This window comes from Ceratotherium simum, chromosome 21 (assembly GCF_057802395.1).
Source record: "Ceratotherium simum simum isolate JZ-2026a chromosome 21, ASM5780239v1, whole genome shotgun sequence".
NCBI lineage: Eukaryota > Metazoa > Chordata > Mammalia > Perissodactyla > Rhinocerotidae > Ceratotherium > Ceratotherium simum.
In genome coordinates this window covers 32,441,754-32,461,127 of record NC_141920.1, presented here as the reverse complement: position 1 = coordinate 32,461,127, position 19,374 = coordinate 32,441,754, and the positions used below count along the sequence as shown (strand labels likewise).

Here is a 19,374-nt window from a genome sequence, read left to right as displayed (position 1 = left end):
TTGATTCTGTTGACTGGCCCAGGCAGGGGGATTGTGCTCTGAGAGCAGGAGAGGCAGCATTCAGGGCGAAATCAAGAGAAGGTGAAGACTCCCCACCCGCTACTCCCCCAACCCCGAGGCTCCCGAGCCCTCAGTACATCCCCAAAGTCTTGGCCAGGGTTAGCAGAGATGACTTGTGCCTCTAGGTCCTTGTTTCTTCGAGTGTGGTCCTCAGACCAGCAGCATTGCATCACCTGGGAGCTTGGAGAAATGCAGAATCTTTGAGCCCACCTCAGACTTGTGGTCTCAGAACCTGCATTTTGACAAGGTAACATTCTGGGTTTAGCTGAATCGTTCACTACGGGTGGCCTCAGGACTCAGCTGGGCTTCCCGCTTCTCAGACAGCAGGAGTCAATCACCTCCTTACTCCGCCATTGCCATTCATCCCTAGAGCTCCCAGCTCTCCCCTCCTTCCGGGGAGAGTTCCCAGGCTATTTCCTAGGCAGGTGCTTGGTCTCCTGGAGAGCTCTGGGAGTATTTCAGGGCTGGGTGGGCTTCTCTTTCTTTCACATCTTCCTGGAGCACAGTGGAGCTCCACGTGTAATCTCCAGACCACCAGCAGCAGCAGCACCTGGGAATTTGTTAGGAATGCAGATTCTTAGGTCCCACCCCAGCACTCTGGAATCAGAAACTCTGGGGTGGGGCCCAGCAACCTGTGTTGAACAAACCTCCAGGGGTTCTCACACAGGCTCAAGTGTGAGAACCATGAGGGCCTTGTTCCAGTGAGGCCCACGGAGCCAGCACAGCATCATCGAGGAGCTTGTGAGAAACGTTCTCAAATCTTGGCCTCACCCCAGGTCTGTGAGTCGGGACCTGCAGATTGGTGAGCGCACTCGAGTTTGAGGAGCCCTGCTCCAGGGCAAGAAAGGAGCGCTGGCTCTCAAGGAAGGGACAGGTGTACAGAAGCAGGGGTGAAGCACGGGGCCCGCGTGTGTGCAATGGAAGGTGTGGCTTCCTGGAGAACAGAGGTTGGGCAAAGGATGGAAATGTAAGGTTAATACAGGACGAGCTAAATCCTGGGGGAGGAGTTTCGAAAAGCCAGAGAGGAACTAACCTGTCCTGGGTGCAAATGAAATCACAGAATGCTGAGGTCAGTCATGCTTATGTAAGGTCCAATCTGTGCCTGGGGAAGCTCAGGTTCTGGCCGGGATTAAGGCTCCCACTAGGGTGGGAAGCAGTACACACCCCAATTTCCCTCTGAAGGCAGAGGACACTTTTTTGGTCTCAGCATCAGGGAGGGAGAACTGAAAACAAGGTGGCACCTGACACTTCTCCAGAACTGTCTGTGAGGGTTAGTTACTTTATGTCAGTCATTTTAAATTGATTTTTAATTTTTTAGTAAAAATTCCTTTAGCACAACTCACAGGAGTTGGAAGTAAAAGGAAGAAAATATAGGGCGGGCCCTGGGGCTGGCCCGGTGGCTTAGCGGTTAAGTGTGCGCGCTCCGCTGCTGGTGGCCTGGGTTCGGACCCCGGGCGCGCACCGATGCACCGCTTATCCGGCCATGCTGAGGCCGCATCCCACATACAGCAACTAGAAGGATGTGCAGCTATGACATACAACTATCTACTGAGGCTTTGGGGGAAAAATGAATAAAAAAAATTATTAAAAAAAATCTATATAAAAAAAAAAGAGAATATAGGGGCCTGAGAAAGATACAGATGGATATTATTCACTTTGGCCCTCGAAATACCTTTGCTTTGAATGAGTGAAGTCTTCTCAGTGGGCTATTTTTGAGAAATTATGATTGGCAGTTACTGAAGAGCTTAAATAATTAGAAATATGGCCAAAAAGGCAGCATGAAATGTTATAAATTTTTATGTTAAGGATTAACTTTTTTTAAAATGAAATTTGATCTTTAAAGATTTTATTTATTTATTCCCCCCAAAGCCCCAGTAGATAGTTGTATGTCATAGCTGCACATCCTTCCAGTTGCTGTATGTGGGACGCGGCCCCAGCATGGCCGGAGAAGCGGTGCGCGCCCGGGATCCGAAGCCAGGCTGCCAGCAGCGGAGCGCATGCACTTAACCGCTAAGCCACGGGGCCGGCCCTAAGGATTAACTTTTGAGTAAGGCTTTTGAGACTTTGCCTATGTCATTTCTTTTAGTAGTTTTGTGAACGATAGGGTTTCAAGGTGTTGATTCTTATCTTTTCATTTTTAATGCTAAGTTGATCCTCTGATTGCTGCAGGATATTGGCATTTGGTAAGGTGTTAATAAATATTGTGATTTTAACCACTGTCACTTCTTGTGATTACTTCCTGCTGTTGGTAAATTACAGCTGCAGAAGAAAACCTCTGCCCAGGAAACCAAGAGCATCGCAGGCTGGGGCCTTGCACTTGGGAAGAAGGCAGGAACCTGGGAAGAAAGCAGGAACCGTGTAGAATGAGCTGAAAGATTGGGACAAATGAGAGTGGCCTATTGGGCTTATGGGGTCGAATTTTAGTTCAGAGAGAGAGATTGTCACTGGGGCTTACAGGCCATGGAGATACTTCATGACCCGATTTGGGGGGGTGGGCATTAAATAGGTAATTTAGAGCTTGTTAAGTTTCATTTTAATCAAGAACATCCTCCATTTCAAAATCCAGGACAGAAAGAAGCTTCCAGAGTGCAAGGACTGTCTTTCTCTGTTGCAGTAGTGACTTTGTCATTGACCCAGTGCCAAGCACACTTAGGTACTTGTGGAAAAAAGGACAAGGCAGCAGAGATCAACTGGTGTGTGGCTGGGAGTAAGGCTGAGGGCAGTATCAGGAGGAGGGACATGAAACATTGGCCATCACAGGCAGTGTGGGCACTGAAGGCACCACTTTGCTTAGATTAACCCCCAATGACCCTGCCAACCCAGGGCACCATAGTGAATACAGCTGCGAACTCCACGGAAGATGCTCATCTTAGCTCCTGTTTAATTTTAGTCAGATATTAACATTTATAAATTTTTTATACAACAAAACAAGTACATGCAAAGTTACAAATATAGAAAATATAAAGTACATGCATATTTCAAAGACCACTTTGGATCCTTATACAAAACTATTCAGTGCACGCTATAAGCCTAAGGACCACGCAAAAGGGTTTCCCACATATCAGGTGTTTAGTACCTTACAAAAACAGGTAATGCATTAGATACTTTAGATGTTAACTGCTCTAACGAAAATTTCTAGGTTTGTCATATGCAATATATATATATATTTTTTGATAGAATACCCACACAGTGCAAGCCAATAACATTGCAGAAGAGTAATATATATTTGCTAGGTGATCATATTGAACGATCCAGGGGATAATTTTACCTTATTTAACAGAATTTCTTTTTCCACTCTGAATGGATATTTCCATCATCTCCAATCTAAGATTTTTTTTGGTTTAACTCCCTATTCTTTGATTTAAAAGCCAATTACAGAAATTAAAGACTCAATCTAATTACGGTTTTTGACAATTATGACAGCAATGAAGAAATGCAAGCATTTCTTTTCTTTGTACACTAACCATTTTCCTCATTCCATAATCCTCTATGATAATGGTGTTTTTACAGCTTCAGCTCCATGTTAAAATCTCCTGGGTTCACCCAAACAACGTCAAAATCATTCCCGTTTCCAGGTAAACGAACGAAGATTTGCTTCAGTGTCTAGGAGGTAATTTAATTTTTTACTGCCTTAATTATCTATAGTTGAATTACTAAAGAAAGGAATGCCACATGTAGGTGCTTTAAACATTGAGAACGGGAGCTTGCCTCCAAGGGCACCACTTCCAAATGCTGGATTTTTTTAGTCCCAGAAGCCTTTCACATTGTGATAGTCGTGTTCATTCCCTGTGAAAACGTCCTCTGCCCAGAGGTCTAGTGTTGTACACATCTTTACTCTTGATGCAACAGCTGCTGCGTAGCCCATACTGCAAAATGCAAACCTTGTTACAGTTCTCTGCAGACACAGGGCCCACGCTCTCCAGCCGGCTGAGCCTGGGCCCAAGAGCTAAGGATTTCTAGTTTTTTTTTTGAATGGGTATCATGTGTGCTCCTTCCAAATTTGGCAGAAATGCTGTTTGGACAGGAAAATGCAGTCAAGTTTTCTTAAAACGGATGAGAAAACTTCTCCGAATTGCTCGAAATCACTGCTAAGATGAGGCATTAGTGTACTGAACTTTAGCTGAGGAAGGAGCCGGAAGTATTTAGGCAAAGGTATTTGAAGACTGTTTTGAGAACTGTTTTAGCCTCAATCTGTTGCACTAGACAAAAAATAAGCCCAGCTCAACCAACTATTATTTGCTGTTACCCTCTTTCCAGCCTGGCACTGGCACTGGCCCGCGAAGGACTCAGACAGGGCTTGAATAAAGAGCATCCCGGGTCTGCTCTGCATTCCCCAGTGCCCATCAGTGCCAAGGGTATTAGCCTACGGGTGAGAAGAGAGAAGCAAGAATGAGACACCCCCTTCCCCAGCCTGGTAAAGATTAAGAAGATGGTGAAACAGGAAGGCGGTCCTCATCCCACTATCAGGAAAATGAGGAAAGAGATGAGGAGGACCACCGGCGGGGAGGAGAAGAGGACCACGCTCGCCCCTCTTTGTTGAAAAGCCTCGTACTCTCTCTGGTACTGGGTGATGCACATCTGCTCCACCACGCGCTCCATCATCTTGACGTCGGTCTCGGTGAAGTTCTCCCCCTTCGTGGTGGTGGTGACCGTGTGCTGCTTGACCGTGATGTTGACGCAGTCGTGCACAAAGTTGTTCTGGTTGCTGTACTCACTCACTGGCCTGTAGTACACTTGGTTGGGGTAACGGTACATGTTTTCACGATAGTAACGGTCCTCATAGTCATTGCCAAAATGAATGAGGGGCCTGCTCATGGCACTCCCCAGCATGTAGCCGCCAAGGCCCCCCACCACTGCCCCGGCCGCGGCGGCTCCTGCCATGTGCTTCATGTTGGTTTTTGGCTTACTGGGCTTGTTCCACTGACCGTGGGAACCACCTTGACCCCAGCCTCCGCCACCATGGGGCTGTCCCCAGCCACCACCGTGGGGCTGACCCCAGCCGCCGCCGTGGGGCTGACCCCAGCCACCACCGTGGGGTTGACCCCAGCCGCCACCACCCTGGGGTGGGTAGCGGTTGCCTCCAGGACTGCCCTGCCCTGGGTATCGGCTCCCCCCAGTGTTCCATCCTCCTCCAGGCTTCGGTCGCTTCTTGCAGAGGCCCACGTCACTCCATGTGGCCACAAAGAGAACCAGGATCCAGCCGCCTACGTGGCTTTTCACCATGATGACTTATCTGCAAAATGAAGAGGGTGTCAGTGTCCTATGTTTACGCTGAAACCACTTCACTTTTGCTGCATAATGAATGCAGGCACAGCAGTGGCATCGGCTCCTGGTCATAAATGCTTTTCATACTGCACTTCTCCTTTGCAGCACTTACGACAAAATAATTGTAAGCAGAAGGTTAACACAACTCTTTCTCCTTCTCTAAGGACAAATTTGACCTTAAAATAATTTCTGGCTCTGTTTTCCTGGAAACTTGATAAAGGTGGAATGCCAGCAAATTGGCTTATGGTAAAAATAACCTCTGACTGATACATTGCACCTGGACTAGCAGGAGCTCTAAACACCTGGTGGGTTTGCCAGGGCTTTCAGCTTCTCTAGAGCCATGATTATTGCAACCAGGCAGGTTCTTGTGGGGACCCCAGGAGCTGTGCCCATCGGGCTGTTATAAAGGATGTTGGTTCCTGGGGGGCCCGGGGCTTCTACGCCAAGGGGAATCCTTTACCCACCAACATGGATTTCACTCCCTTGCACCTGAGCAGTCACTGTGGGGGCTGGGGGTGGAGACAAGTCCCTGGCTGCTGCTGGACTGCCCCGAGGACCCTGGTGTGGCCCCTACGGAAGTCTTGTGAGTCTAATGTCTATTTAGGAAGACCTCCAGGTGGGCGCTGCAGTGATGAAATAACTTCCTAACTAGCCAGCTCTGGTCTTCCTTCCTCAGTGGAACGGAAGCAGGGATGAGTCTCTGGTTTGCTGCTGTCTCCTCAGGGGCTAGGGCAGCGCCTGGCACAGAGCAGGCACACAAAAGATATTTGTTAAGTGAAGGAATTAACACCCCCTGCACATATAAATGCCAACAAGAATTTCCTCAAAGGAATACAATTCTTTTTGGAAATAGGAAACATGGAGGATTTTGCAAGCCCACTTATAAATTCATCTTTCTCTCTACAGACAGACAAATGGGGCTGCCCAAAGTAGGGTAGGAATAGCTGTGTTCACAAGATTTCAGTCACTCACTCACTGAATGAGTTTTAGTTCAGCATTTAATGGTTTATGAGTGACTTATTCTCTCCTAATTTTTGGTACAAAAGAAACATGTCTTATATAAAAGGGCTAGCATAGTTTAGGAATAAACAAACAAACCAAGTACCCTGAGTGATAATTTATGACCCTCTGCAGACTGTACATTCATCAAATTAAAAATCTCCTTTCAGACTGATAATCTCATGTGCCCTGGGTGCTCAGTTCCAAGGGCATAGATCAAAGACACATAGTAGAATGAATATTAAACAGTGTTTACTGTACCCCATGTTGAACTACACACTCCAAAATAGCACGTTTTACGTGCTGTAAAAACGAAAATGGCATATGCTGTAATGCTGATATTAGTCTTATCTTCAGCACTGGGATTATCTTCAAATAAAAGTGGTATCAAGAATTAGAAAATTATTTTTCATAACCTTCAGAGATAAAGACTAAATTGGATAATATTCAGAGGAAGAACAATGATTAAACAAATGAGTTAACATCCTATTTATGTGTCTACTATTATTATTGAAATGTCTTGGTGGTCTTAAGTAAATAGAAATATATTTGAAAGTTACAAGCCCAGTCAAACTGCTCAGATCACACCAGTTAGGATTTTTGGAGGCTCCTTTGGGTAGGGGTCAGAAGGGCAGGGTCCTAGGACATGCTGACTGGCCTCATCCTTGCACCCACATCTCCCGGCACCCCAGTTTTCTGCAAGCCTGCGTCCCTGATCTATGCTCTGTTTGCTCAGCTCTTGGCCTCCGTGCAGCTCATACTTCTGCTCACACACCTCCAGGAACTGAACTAGGGGATGACCACCTCAGCCAATAACTCCCAAGCCAAAGGGGTTCTATGTCAACACCCTTTTCATTCACCCCAATGAGCCAAACCCAGCCAACACCCTGGAGTTATTCTTGAATTTTCTCTCATAGCACACAATGAATCTATCAGCAAATCTTATCAGCTCTATCTTGAAAATAAATCCTAAATCCCCAATGGGATGGGGTTTGGTAGGTTGAAGCCTCCATGGTAGTTGAAGCCTCCATCATTTCTCACTTTAACCTTTCAACAACCTCCAACCAGCCTCCCTGCTTCTCCCCTGGCCTCCATGGTATATGTTCTCCACTCAGTGGCCTGAGAGAGACTTTTAATATGGAGGTCACACTGTGCCACTCCTTGATGCTCAGGATAATACCCAAAGTCCTGACCATGTGGCCTAGGCCCCATGTGACCTGGCCCCGCCTGCCTGCCTCTCCCCGGCCTCCCTCTGCTCCTCAAACCTGAAAAACACTTTCCCATCTCAGGGCCTTTGCACTTGCTGCTTGGGGCCTAGAAGGCTCTTCCTCCACTTACTCCCATGGCTCAAGTCTGCTCTAATATCATCTCAATGGGGCTGTCCACGCCACTCTACCTAAATCAGCACCCCTGTCCTCTGCCCTTACCCTGCTTCATTCTTCTCCAGAGCAGTGATGCCAACTTGACATCTATTCTTTACTGTTTGCTTATTGTTCATCTTCTCCAGGGGAGCATAAGCTCCTCTGGGGAGGGAGTTTTGTTTTGGTCACAGCAGTGTCCCTAGTGCCTAGACATAGTGCCTGACTCACACACATGCAAAACAAACGCTGAATGAATGGATGAGTGTGAAAACATGTGTAATGAAGTCTAAAAAATAACCAAACTAAACATTAAATAATTACAATGGATATGGAAAGTGAACCATATTTATGTATTTTCAAAACATTCTTTTCTGCAATTGCCAACTGTCTAACATCCTCAATTCAGTTAAATAAACATTTATTTCATGTGCCACCCACCATGGTAGACTCTGGCTGGCTGGAGATGTTCCCTGAAATGGTCAAGGTGGGAGGAAGAGGAGGCTGCAGGGGGAGTAACACCGAGTTAGGCTTTGAACATACCTCACTGGAGATTGTAAGAGTTACAGCTCTGTAAGTTATGTAGACGCATGAGCAGCCGATAGTACCACACAGTAAAGGAGACACAGAGACGGACTAGGTCCCTGGGCCGGGCACAGGAGGTGAATGGGGACTAGGTCCCTGGGCCGGGCACAGGAGGTGAATGGGGACTAGGTCCCTGGGCCGGGCACAGGAGGTGAATGGGGCCACAGAGCATTCAGAGTGGAGACAGGTGGTGAGAGAGAACACTGGCAGATCTGGGGGCCGCAGGGGGTTTCAGGGAAGTGGAGCTTCAATGTGCACTGGAGAGGCAGGTGGGGGTCAGATAACAAAGGGCCTCATAAGCAAGGTGAGCAGACATCCTGACTTGCCCGGGACAGTTTACATCTTTCGTTCCTGTGCTAATATTAATAGTGCCCCTTTCATTCTCAAGAGTGTCCCAGTTTGGATGCTAGGTTATGTGGTCAGCCTAATTATAAGGTATATTAAGTAGTCTGGATCTAAGGGCACTGGGGAGCCACTAAAGAGTCCTGGGTTCCCTTTTAGAAAGAACATTGTGAAGAATAGATTGGGGACTGTGTGTGTATGTCAGGATGCAGGGAAACTAGTCACAAGGCTACTTCAGTGATCAAAGAAGATGGCAGCCTTGGCCAGGGGTTGGAGAGTAATGGGTGATTTGATTTAGGAGGTAGCTTCTGGAGGGCTTGGTGTTTGATGTGGAAGACGAGAGACTGGAAGAGTCGAGGTGGCACCCAGTTTTCTGGATTGGGCAACTGTGTAGACAAAACACAGAAGGTGGAACAGGTCTACAGGGAAATAAATGAGGGGTTTGGCTTCGGCAACACTGTTACCAACCTACATGTGGGACAAGAGACACCAGTAGGCAGTTAGCTTGGTGAGTCCAGAGTTGAGGAATAACCACGGACTGGAGATAGAGCAATACGGCATCAGAGATATGGGCATGTGTCGCTGATCGGTACTTTATTAAAATTGAATTCTGGATAAAGTTGGATAATCATAGAATATATTAAGACAAGATCATTTTAAAATCAGTTGAAAACAACAAAAGCAACATTTAATTATGAGAAGTATTAAAAATAACTACATTTTGAAGTAGAGAATCATTTCTCAAGATAAGAGGGACTTAAAACTTACACGAGACTTTGGAGAATCTCTTTCTGTTTGTGATAAAATTAGGAACATCTTATATTATTTAATCTAAACCTGTCACCCTACAAATTAGGCTACCAAGATTCAGGAAGGTCAAGTGACAAATCCGTGATTACAGTGTTGGTTAGTGAAACTGCTGGGAATGGAGACTGGGTTTCTGAATCCCTGGCTATGCTATGACACTGTTCATATAAGATACTCTCCTGTGAACGGTCAGACCTAATCCTCTGGTACATTTCAAAACATTATGCATTTGACAAAGGTCAGTACCTATTTACCATTAAGAAAAATACTCTTAGCAAATGAGGAATAGGAGGAAACTCTCCTTACTTGATAAAGGTTATACCACAAAAACAGCAAACACACTCAATAGATAACCCATGAATGCATTCTCTTTAAGATCAGAAACAAGACGAAGGTGTCCATCATCACAGGACTGGAGGGGCTGTCCAACGCCATATGAAAGACGAAGAAGGAACTGGGGAAAGAACTGCAAGGAAGGAGCTCCAGTTGTGATCATATACATAGGAAATCCAACCGACTCGACCGAGGTAACACGAGACCCAGTACTAGAGTTCAGCAAGGTTGTGGGATAACAAGATTGGCCTCCAAAAATCACCAGCATTGCTCTATACCAGCATTAACTGACTAGAAAAAAAATTTTTAAAATAAGATACTCAGAATAGCAACTAAAACTGTAAAGTATGTAGGAAATGACTTAAAAAAAAAAAAAAAAAAAACGAAAGAAAAAAAGACTGGGAAAAAAATTTTTAACTGTAGAGCTAGCCCTGATGACCTAGCAGTTAAAGTTTGGCACGCTCTGCTTTGGCAGCCCAGGTTTGGTTCCCAGACGCAGAACCACACCATTCCTCTGTCAGTAGCCATGCTGTGGCGGCAGCTCACACAGAAGAACTAGAAGGCCTTACAACTAAAATATACTACTATGTACTGGGGCTTTGGGGAGAAAAAGAAAAAAAATAAAAAAGAGGAAGATTGGCAGCACATGTTTGCTCAGAGCAAATCTTTCCCAGCAAAAAAAAAAAAGAAAAAAGGACATTTATTAAAAAAACATTTTTTTAAACTCTAATAAAGAACGTAGAAGATCTGATAAAATGGAAAAGCATTCCATGGTCTTGATTGAGTCAACTTAGTATTATAAAGACGCCAATTACCCCCAAATGAACATAATTTCAATAAAATGCCAATCAAAATTCCAGCTGGATTTTTTGAGGAGTTCAATAAACTCACAAAAGGAAAGAAATGTCCATGAATAGCAAACTCAACCTTAAAAAGGAAAAGATAAGAGGAGAGAATCTGCTGTATCAGACATTAAATCCTACTACAAAGCACAGTAATAAAGACTGCATGGTAAAAGTCTAGGAACAGACCAATAGACCAAAGAAAACAGAATGGCAAGTTCAGAGATAAACCCTTGTATATCAACTTTAGTAGGGACTTGATATATGATAAAGCAGGCACCACAGACCAATGGAAAAAGGAAGGTTTGTTTAGTAGGCACTTCTGAGAAACTGGAGAAAAATAAAACTGGATCTCTAATATCACATATGAAAGCAGACTCTAGATGTTTTACAGACCTAGCAAAGGTAAAGTACAGCATGAGAAGAGGAAAATACAGGTGAATGTCTTTGTGACCTGCCTGGAGTGAGGGAAGGACTTCCTAAACAGAAGGCACAAACCATGAGGTAAATAATTGAAGAATTTTATTACATAAAAATTAAGGATTACTGTTAAACAATAAGAAGAATACTATGGACAAAGTTAATAAAAAGAGCACACAATGGTAAAAGATATTTGTAGTATCTAAGACCAACAGAGGATTCATTTCTAGGACCTACTAGGAATTCCTGAAAAGCAGTAAGAGACAGTAATTCCAATAGAAAAATGGCCAAAACATACAAACTGATAATTTACAGACGAGCGAAAGCCAAAAGGGCACAAAAAATATTCAAAATCATTAAGAATCAGATAAAATGAGAAAAAAAATGATACATCACTTACACTTATCAGGCTGGCCAGAAAAAAAAGAATGCTGGATAATGGAGGGCAGGGATGTGGGAAGAAAGGAACCCACGTGACTATTCATGGAGTGTGGGTGATGTAACTGAACAGAAAGAATGACAATAAATTAAATGATTATTCAATTCAAAAAGGAAGAAAATAGAAAATTTCAAAACAAAGCATCATAGTTATAAAGAAAGAAATAATGGAGACGAAAGTAGAATTTAATAAACAAAACCCAGAAAAATGTGGTATTTCTAAATAAAATCAAAAGTTATTGGAAAACATAATATGCACACAAATACACATCACTAGAAAACACGACAGCTCTATATTGGGCATGAGAAAGGGGAAATAACCTTAGAAAAAGTAGGCTTTAAAAGGGTAACAACTTACTATAAACAATTTTGTTTTATGAATTAAAAACCTGTGTGAGATGGATTGCCTTTCTACTATATAAATTACAGAAATCGACTTTAGAATTAATTCATTCAACGAATATTTACAAAATCACTAGTATGTACCAGTTTTTAAAGAAATAGTAAACCTGAATTGACGAATAACCATAGAAGAAGTGGAGGAAAAAACTTGTCAAGAATTAAATATTACATATAATGTAAGGTTTACAGTACAATAACTTATTCATTCATTCAACAAATACTTAAGTGTCTTCTAAGGTTCTTGCATTGTGCTAGGGGCTGAGGACTCAATGGTGAGTAAGATCCTTAGCTTCGTGGGTTCAAGGACCAAAAAGGAGGTAAGTGTCTGGAGCCTGATAAGACAGAGGGCAAGCAGCCTGATGAGACGGGAGTGGGTGAGGACCGGATCACGAGGGCTTCATACACATTGGAGAAAGTTTCCCTTTTATTCTGAATGCGGTGGGGGAGCAATTAAAGGGCCTCAGGAGAGTACCACAATAGGACTGTTTTTACAAAGCTCACCCAGACTGTTGTGTAAAGAAAATTTAGGGGGGCAAGAAAGGAAATGGGGAGACCAGTTGAAACGATTGAAGGAAGATGGTGGTGGGGGCTGGGGTGGTTACGATGCAGCTCAGGAGCTATGAATAAATGAGATGTGTTTTGCAGAAGGAACAAATTAAGACTTGCTGATAGAGTGGATGGAGGAGTGACAACTGACCAGGTCTGTGGCTTTCATAACCAGGCAGATGGTGGCGATCACATCTACTGAAGTAGGGGAAAGTGGTAGAGGGCCATGCTTGGGAGAAAAAACCAAGAGTTTTAATTTGGACACATTAACCTGGCTACAACTATGAGACATTCAAGGGGGTGTATCAATTTAGGCAATTGTTTTAAGAATATGGAACTCAGCAGAGATAAACATTTGGGCATCTTCATGAGAAGTAGTGCTCACAGCCAAGTGAATAAAGGGTCGAGATTCAAACTCCAGTATTCACCTAGAGCGCAGGCCTCAACACTCTTAGCCACCCAGCTTCCTGCAATACAGGTGCCAAAATCCAAAAGAAAATACTGCCAAACTGACTTTAACAGTTTAGCAAAAGAAATATACTGTGATCAATAAGTATTGTTTTAGGAATACAAGGATGGCTCAAAAATCAGGAATTCTATTAATAGGTTAAGGAGGAAAAAAACCCATAAGATTCTTTACAGATGTTGAAAAGTTTTCAATTAAAATCAACATTCCTGATTTTTTAAGTTTAAGCTGTTAAAAAAAGGTTTCTATAGAACTAGAAGGATAGTTCCTTTACATCATTAAGAATCAGTATCACATAGGGCCGGCCCCGTGGCTTAGCGGTTAAGTGCTCGAGCTCCGCTACTGGCGGCCCGGGTTCGGATCCCGGGCGCGCACCAACGCACCGCTTCTCCGGCCATGCTGAGGCCGCATCCCACATACAGCAACTAGAAGGATGTGCAACTATGACATACAACTATCTACTGGGGCTTTGGGGAAGGAAAAAAGGAGGAGGATTGGCAATAGATGTTAGCTCAGAGCCAGTCTTCCTCAGCAAAAAAAAAGAGGAGGATTAGCATAGATGTTAGCTCAGGGCTGATCTTCCTCACACACACAAAAAACAATCAGTATCACAAACACAGCCCACACCCTATGTTAACTGAAAGAGGAAAGGCATTCCTATTAATGTAGTGAACAAGACAAGAATGTAAGCAATCACTGTTATTTTAGATTGTTCTGGCAGTTCTAGCTAGGAATAATTTTCTTTTTTGTTTTTTCTGTGAGGAAGATTGGCCCTGCGCTAACATCTGTTGCCAATCTTCCTCTTTTTCTTTTGTCACCCCAAAGCCCCAGTACATAGTTGTGTATTACAGTTATAGAGTTGTAGCTCTTCTATGTGGGATGCCACCACAGCATGGCTTGATGAGTGGTGAGTAGGTCCACGCCCAGGATCAAACCCGGGAACTGCCACCTGCCAGGACGGCCCCTAGCTAGGTATAATTTTCTATCTGGAAAATCCAGGAAAGTCATCCAAAAATGTCTTAGAATAAATAAGAGAGCTCATTCGGGTGGCCGTTTTTGAAACGACTATATAAAAAAACCAGTGAGTCCCCAAATCAGTTGTAATTATTTATAAGGTTTAGTGTGGAAAAAACATTCCATTCACAAGGGAAATAAAAAATTCAAAATATCTAGGATTTAACCAAAAAATAAATAGTAGGACTCATAGGAGGAAAGCTATAATATTTTACTGAGAAACATAAAGGAAGACTTTTGGAAAAAAGAGAAAGGTGTACAGTTTTGGTTGGGAAAACCAATGTTGAAAGATACCAACTCACCTGCAAATAATCCATAAAGTCAACACAATCTCAGTCACAATTCAAAGGAGATTTTAAAGAACGAGCTACTCAAAATGATACTCAAAATTAAGAATACTGGAGAAATTATTGAACCGGAAGAAAATCTAGGGCATACTTGGCCTGCTAGGTATTAGAATGCAATGTAACACTACAATAAGTTCATGTACACTGGCTCGTGAGCAGAATGGCAGAGCAATGGAACTAGAAAGAAGGTACAAAAAAAGATCCGTAGATTACCCCATTCATCCTATTCCCATTTATACATGGGGACTGAGAGTAGGAATTCTCAGCTCTGGTAGGAACTTGCCCAACCGTCGTGTTCCAGGAGCCAAACTTCGGATACTCAGAACATGTCACCACTTGAAACTTAATTGGTGAAATCCAGAAGTGGCACCAAACAGCCCCCTGCACCCTCCACTGCCCCCTTCTAGGGGAAATTTCCTGTCTTTCCCAAGCTAAATAGAATTCATTTGTCATATTTTAATCTTTTCGAGATCATTGCCCCTTAAAGAATCTGATGCAGGCTATACAAAATTTTGCAAAACATTTTGGGGTGGGGGTTTTCACTGGTACCCTGAGGCCCAGCCCTGGATTGAACAGGGCAAAGGACCCCAACCTGGCCCATCATCAGAATGACCTGATGGTGCTTTTAAAAAACACTGCTGGAGCCTATCCAGGCCAACAGCCTGGAAGTGTCTATCGAGGGCTTTGGGAATCTATAAAAGCTTCCCAGGAAATTGCACTCCTAGCTATGCTTCAGAGCTAAGTCCTCAAAAGTGCAACACTTAACATTCATAATGCTTTTCATAAAAGGGTACACCTCCCTCGGAGTGATCACACAATATTTTGACAGTAATAAGCAGAATATAATAGGAGAAAAAGGATTAAGAAACGGGGAAAAAAATTCTCCTGACTGTAAGCACTGCTGCACACACTAGTCACCCAAGGATTATTTTATAACACTTCGGCCATCACCGGGTTAGATACAGGCACGTCGTGAATGTTTAATACGTACAGTTCACAGCTGATATAGTTGCCTTAGAAGAGGAAATAAGATCCGAAAAGGGAGAATGAAACAGGTAAGTTAAAACTACAGTGCTTAGAAAACCTTTCACCTCATAATGCCTTTCGTCAGTTGATTGACAGTCACCTTCAGCGTTAATTTGGTGCAGAAATGTTTATGTTATTTTTGTTTTATTTTATTATTTTAAAATGGTTGCTTCCTTACATAATTCAGCATGATTCTGGAGAAAGCTGTGGCCCTTTCTTCGCAAAATGAAGCTGATTTTACAGAAAAGGATGATGCAATAGGTGTGAATTACACATATAGACCCAAGTGGCCTCCAGAGCAGCAGCCTGTAATCGCAGCCTTTCCAGACCCTTATTTTCTGGTGCAGTTGGGTACTTTCAACCATCATAAGACCAAAGAGATTCCACAGGGTACGTACATCTGTTGTGGCTCAGCTAAGCTGGATTTGCGTCTCTGGGAAGACAGAATGCTTGGGCCTGGGTGAAACTGTTCAGTTTTCAAATATATTCAGGAGTCCTTAAAAACAACAAAAAAGAAAAAACTAGAATTGATAAAAAAATCTAAGAACAGCTTCTTTAAAAGAAAAACCTAACATATAAATTACTAAACCAAACTAATAAACTAAACTAAATAAATAAATCTATTCAAGAAAAAAATGAGACAATATTTGAAAAAAGAAATGAGGTCAGCTAAAAAAGTAGCAGCAAACCTAACACTGAGCTCACCCTCTTTCACACCCAGAAAACTGAGTGCATTTCACCGAAAAAACTGAGACGGGTGAACTATTTAAAAAATTACATTCTTTAGAAAAGCAATACTTCAACAAAAAGAAAATTAACATCACCTGTAATTTCTATTAAAACTTCATTTTTATTCTATTAAATTTCATTTTTTTGTGCTTTTCCTTTCAGAGCATTCACACACGCATTCAGGTCTGAGTAAGTAGATCCGGTCTAGTAATTTGCACGTTGACTTGTCAGTTTTTTCCCATATATCAGGCTCAAAATCATGACTTTTAATGGTTACATAATACTCCTTTCAGTTAATGTGTCATGATTCTCTTAGCTGCTGCCCTGCTGTTATACACTTAGGTTGTTTCCCAGGTGAGTCTAATTTTAGATCATTCTGCCTGGCATATGTGCCTGCATATGGCTCTTTTTTTTCTTGTTTGTTTCTTCCATTGCTGGTAAATTCCCAGGAGTGGGTTTTCTGGGTCATGGTGTTCTAACTTCTTAACAAATCCACCAGATTGCTTTACAAGAAATTTGCACTGATTCACAATGTCCCCACTGGGATGTGACTAGGAAAAGAAAAAACGTATACATCCAAGGGTTCATTTTACATAGATGGTTAAAATTAATCTTGGGAACAAACTCCGGAAGTAGGTATCATTACCTCTATTTTATGAATGGACAAAAAGAGGATTAGGAAAGTAGGTGACCTGTTCAAAGTCGCAAAGTTAGTTGCAGAGCCATCTTTCTAACCCCAAAGCCCTGCCACCTCCCCAGATAACGGAATATGCGTTTCAGGGCAACTTTCCAACAGCAGTTGCTGTTACTATTACTATTGCTGTTTTTGTTAATAGATGTAAAACCATAACCCAGACTTCCTTCAGTTTGTATTTTATTTTCTAAATGATTCGTTTCACCATTTATCTACTATAATCTTGATATTTTCCTTTCACAAGAATGAAAAACTTGTGTCAGATACAAATAATATGCAAATCACAGAAAGCTCTCTGCTTTCTTTCCTTTTCTGGTTAGTCCTTTTTCATTGTAAGAGCTTCTCAGTGTTTGTGTAAGAAAAATTGTTCCTTTTCATTGGTGATTTTTTTCTTTCTTCTTCAAATCTGAGAGCGTTCTTAATTCTCCAGAGGTCTGGCATTTTTATTCAATTTCCAGTCCTATTTTTTTCTGACAATTTGATTTGTAAAAATCTTTAATCCTATTCTACCTGGAGTTTTTCGTAAGCAAAAGGGAAACATCTCAAATGTTTAGCACGTGGGGGGAACTGCTTATTAAACTGTGATGCTCTAAGTTCAAGGAGATAGAGCGGCCATGGGATAATCGTGATCAGGGCGGTATAACTGCATTGTGTTGTGTACGAATCTGGAGACGAGGAGACTGAAAACCAGAAAGCAGTGGCTTTGAGATGGTGAGGGTGGATGTGACGGTGGTGGGTTTACGATTTTAAAAATCTGTTTGCTACAACTACTACAAACAGAAAAGAAAAAACCGAAAAGGACAGTGAGAATGGCTTTCTCCCCATTGTGTAAACAAACGTGAAGGCGCCTCCCGCACAGGTGGGGGAGGCTGGTTCTCCGAGCGGCATCCCCACCCCCCCCACCCCTCCCTGGGAGCCCCCTGAGACTGCGTTCTGTCCTTCCAGAGGGACAGGAAAGAAGGCGAAAAGCGAAGCCTGCAGGTCAGCCACACCTGGGGCCGGCAGGAGACCCTCTGTCCCGGCGGCCTGGACGCCCCAGGCCGGGAAGTGCAGGGGGAGGCCGCCGGAGACCCCTCCCCGCAGAGGCCCGGTGCCAGGCGGCGGCCTCCTCAGGGACAGCCCTGACTGCGTGGAGCCAGGCGGGGCCACCTCCTGGGACGAGCGCGGCGGCGGCCCCCAGGCGCCCCGGGACTCCTTCCCCGCGGAGGCCCTGGCCCCGGGCGGGCGCCCGCCCCCGCCCCGCGTACCTCTGGGCATCGGGAGGGGCCGGCCTGGCCCAGGGCCGTCCCCGCCCCCGGCCCCTGCCCGCTCCGAGGGGCGGCCAGCATGCGGGGCGCCGGGAGCCCGCGGCCCCCAGGCGGCTCTCCCGCCGAGCGCCCAGCGGGGCCCGTCTGCGGCCCTCCTTGGGTTCCCAGCCGCGGCAGCGCGGGGGTGATTGCCCCCAGGTTCCCGGACCTGAGGCCCCTCCGGCCGCGCGACTCGGCTTTCCTGCTCCCGCCGCGGACACGCGTGATGGCGGTGAGGCAGGGGGCGGACAGGCACCTCGGCACCACCCACATCCCTCCTGCGGGGCTCGGCCAGCCGCGCCCTCGCCTCATTCCGAATAGAAGGGGCTCTCCTCACCAGAAACGCAAAACCGAGCGGCATCATCCCCAAACACGCGCGCACACCGAGGCCCCACGCGCCCCGCGCCCGCCGGGAAGCCCCGGCCCTCCCCACGGTCAAGGTGTGCCCCCCACCGCCCCGGACTCTCACTCGCGGTCTCCGCGCGCACCGCGTACCCCAGTTCTCAGGACCCCTGCCCACGCCCACGCCCCCGCTGGGAGTGTAAAGGCGACAAGGCTGTTTACCTGCTCCGGGAGGAGAGAAGGAGCTCGCCGCGCCGCGGCTGTCAGTGACTGGCGCCGAGGGCCGGCGACGCGCGGGGCCCAGGAGGCGCTGCGGGGGCGGGAAGGGAGGGACGGGGCCGCGGCGCCGCGGGCGGAAGTCGGCGCGGGGACCAATGACCACGCGGCCACGCGCACGGGCCGGCGCACCTGCGGGCCGGCGGCCGGAGCTGATGTTAAAAGCTGCTGCCAAGCAGGGCCGGGAATCTGAGTCACCGGAAAACACGCGTTGGGATTTGTTTGAACGCTTCATCAGCTGATACTGCCTCCTCCTGTCATCACTCTCTGACGTTGCTCATTGACTATAAAAATCATCTTTAAAGGGAAATTCGGCCCAAAGCTCCAGCTCTCCCGTTATATAATGGAGAAAATGAAAGGTTAGGGAATGAGAAAGCAATTTCTGGAACTTTTCCGGTAGCCAGAAATTTCTAAAGAGGGAAAAATTGTGCTACTCTAGATGGAGCCCAGGATTTATGAATTTTCACATAAATCCTTGAAATTTGAGGCCTAGAAAGGACATTGGCCATCAACTGTTCCTTCATTTACTCAGTTTCTGCTTCTTATGTACAAAAGAGATGATTTAGATTATGATATTCACAAATGAGAAAAATGCTCTCCATTGAGCAAGTCCACTCCGCATATTACATGAGGTGTTTTGAGAGGTGTGTTCTTGCTCGTTATTTCTGCTAAGAAATTAGATGGGGGTTTGTCTCATGTAAAGCATGGCCAGAGATGAAGTGACAGAAGGACATGAGCTAGAGTTAGGGGGACTGTATAAATTATTACCCAAATTAGGGGACTTTTGAAAGTGGCAC

General features: G+C 44.8%; 1 protein-coding gene across 2 annotated transcripts; it reads right to left on the bottom strand.

Annotated features, from left to right (window-relative positions):
- Positions 1–2,921: 2,921 nt before the first annotated feature.
- Positions 2,922–18,680, bottom strand: PRNP (prion protein (Kanno blood group)). Of its 2 annotated transcripts, XM_087445559.1 has the most exons (3): positions 18,524–18,679; positions 15,649–15,746; positions 2,922–5,293 (listed from the first exon to the last, which is right to left on the bottom strand). In XM_087445559.1, the coding sequence occupies exon 3, from the start codon at positions 5,281–5,283 to the stop codon at positions 4,513–4,515; it is 771 nt and encodes a 256-aa protein (XP_087301685.1). In that variant the 5' UTR covers positions 5,284–5,293; positions 15,649–15,746; positions 18,524–18,679; the 3' UTR covers positions 2,922–4,512. The 2 variants fall into 2 exon arrangements, with proteins under 2 accessions (XP_087301685.1, XP_014645586.1); XM_014790100.2 differs by lacking the exon at positions 15,649–15,746 and having other exon boundaries at positions 18,524–18,680.
- Between the last annotated feature and the right edge of the window lie 694 nt (positions 18,681–19,374).